Here is a 1,713-nt window from a genome sequence, read left to right on the forward strand (position 1 = left end):
CCTCTCTGGAAATGGGAAAAGGTAACCATAGACTTTGTTAGTGGGCTGCCCCTAACTCCTACTAAGAAAGATTCGGTATGGATCATAGTAGATCGGTTGACCAAGTCTACCCATTTTGTTCCGGTCCGTACTGATTAGTCGTTGTAAAAACTGGCTAAGTTATATGTGGCTGAGATTATAAGACTGCATGGGGTGCTGATTTCCATAATATCTAATCGAGATCCTCGTTTCACGTCTTGATTTTGGAAGAAGTTACACGAGCCACTGGATACAAGGTTGGACTTCAGTACTGTGTTCCACCCTCAGACAGATGGTCAGTCAGAAAAGGTGATTCAAGTACTGGAGGACATGTTATGGAGTTGTGTAATAGACTTCCGAGGCAATTGGGAAGATTACTTGCTACTTGCGAAGTTCGCGTATAACAATAGCTACCAGTCCAGTATTTAGATGGCACCGTACAAGGCACTATATGGTCGTAGGTGTCGTACTCCTACGTGTTGGATTGAGTTGGGTGAGCGGCGAGTTCTGGGGCCAGATTTAGTATCTAATATCGGGGATAAGGTAAAACTGATTCGAGACCGATTGAAAGAAGCATCTGATAGGCAAAAGTCTTATGCGGATCTTAAACACCAAGAGATTGAATATCCCGTGGGGGACTTCGTGTTTCTCAAGGTCTCTCCATGGAAGAAGATACTGAGATTTGGGTGGAAAGGCAAGCTGAGCCCTAGGTTCATTGGGCCTTACCACATACTGAAGTGTGTTGGACCGGTTGCTTATCAACTTGACTTGCCTCCAGAGTTGGACCAGATCCATGATGTGTTTCACGTCTCCATGCTGAGGCATTACTGCTCTGATCCTATGCATATAGTGCCAGTTGAGGAGATCGAGGTTAGGCCTGATCTGACCTTCGAGGAGAAACTGGTGCAGATACTAGATCGTGACTTTAAGATACTGAGGAGGAACTCTGTTCCACTAGTCAAAGTGCTATGGTGCAATCATAATACAAAAGAGGCCACGTAGGAACCTCAAGAGGTAATGGGGTAACAGTACCCTCACCTATTTTGATCAGGTAAATTTAGAGGCCGAAATTTCTTTTCGGGGGTAGAGTTGTAACGCCCCAAAGTGTAAATCTTGTAATTACGCATGTTGTGATACAAGTTGCATGTTTACTTTAATGGCTAAAAGTATTTTGGGTGTGTTTGGGAGTATTAGAGAAGCTTGGGTTCAAGTCTTGGCTTTTGCAAAATTTTTGGTTTTTCCCTTGAATGAATCTGGACATTAGCATGTAGACCTTATAAATAATTGTAGTTGAAATGTGACACAAATAAGCTTGTGGTCCTGTGGTAAGTGGCGTGTAGTAGTTGCTGGAGGTTTGAGGTTCAAGACATGGCAATGTAAAAGAGTATTTATTTTGCTACTCTTGCTGTGTAAGAAGCAGATGTTGTTTGAAACTCTGTTCAGTGAAGTTTGACTTGGTCAGGGAGTGTTATGTAGAGGGAATCAAGAAGAGGATTAGGGTGAAAATCAAGGAGAGGATTATGGAGAGATTTTAAGAGGAAAAAGGGGAGTTTAAGGGTGTATGGGTTTGTGCCGAATTTGCTAAGGGGAAACTCATGGTTTCGGCTTTGGAGGGGTCTGTTTTCACTTCGGCAATTGAGAGCATTTTGAGGGTCTTTTGGGGTTTGTTTTATTCTTCTTTTCTTTCCGTTTTCT

The 1,713-nt window shown here is 42.8% G+C and overlaps 1 protein-coding gene across 1 annotated transcript; it reads left to right on the plus strand.

Annotated features, from left to right (window-relative positions):
• The first annotated feature begins 447 nt into the window (after positions 1-447).
• On the plus strand, positions 448-1,020 carry LOC128280443 (uncharacterized). Its single transcript, XM_053018587.1, has one exon. The coding sequence runs from the start codon at positions 448-450 to the stop codon at positions 1,018-1,020; it is 573 nt and encodes a 190-aa protein (XP_052874547.1).
• Positions 1,021-1,713: the final 693 nt, after the last annotated feature.

Source organism: Gossypium arboreum, chromosome 9 (genome assembly GCF_025698485.1).
Source record: "Gossypium arboreum isolate Shixiya-1 chromosome 9, ASM2569848v2, whole genome shotgun sequence".
In the NCBI taxonomy this organism is placed as follows: domain Eukaryota; kingdom Viridiplantae; phylum Streptophyta; class Magnoliopsida; order Malvales; family Malvaceae; genus Gossypium; species Gossypium arboreum.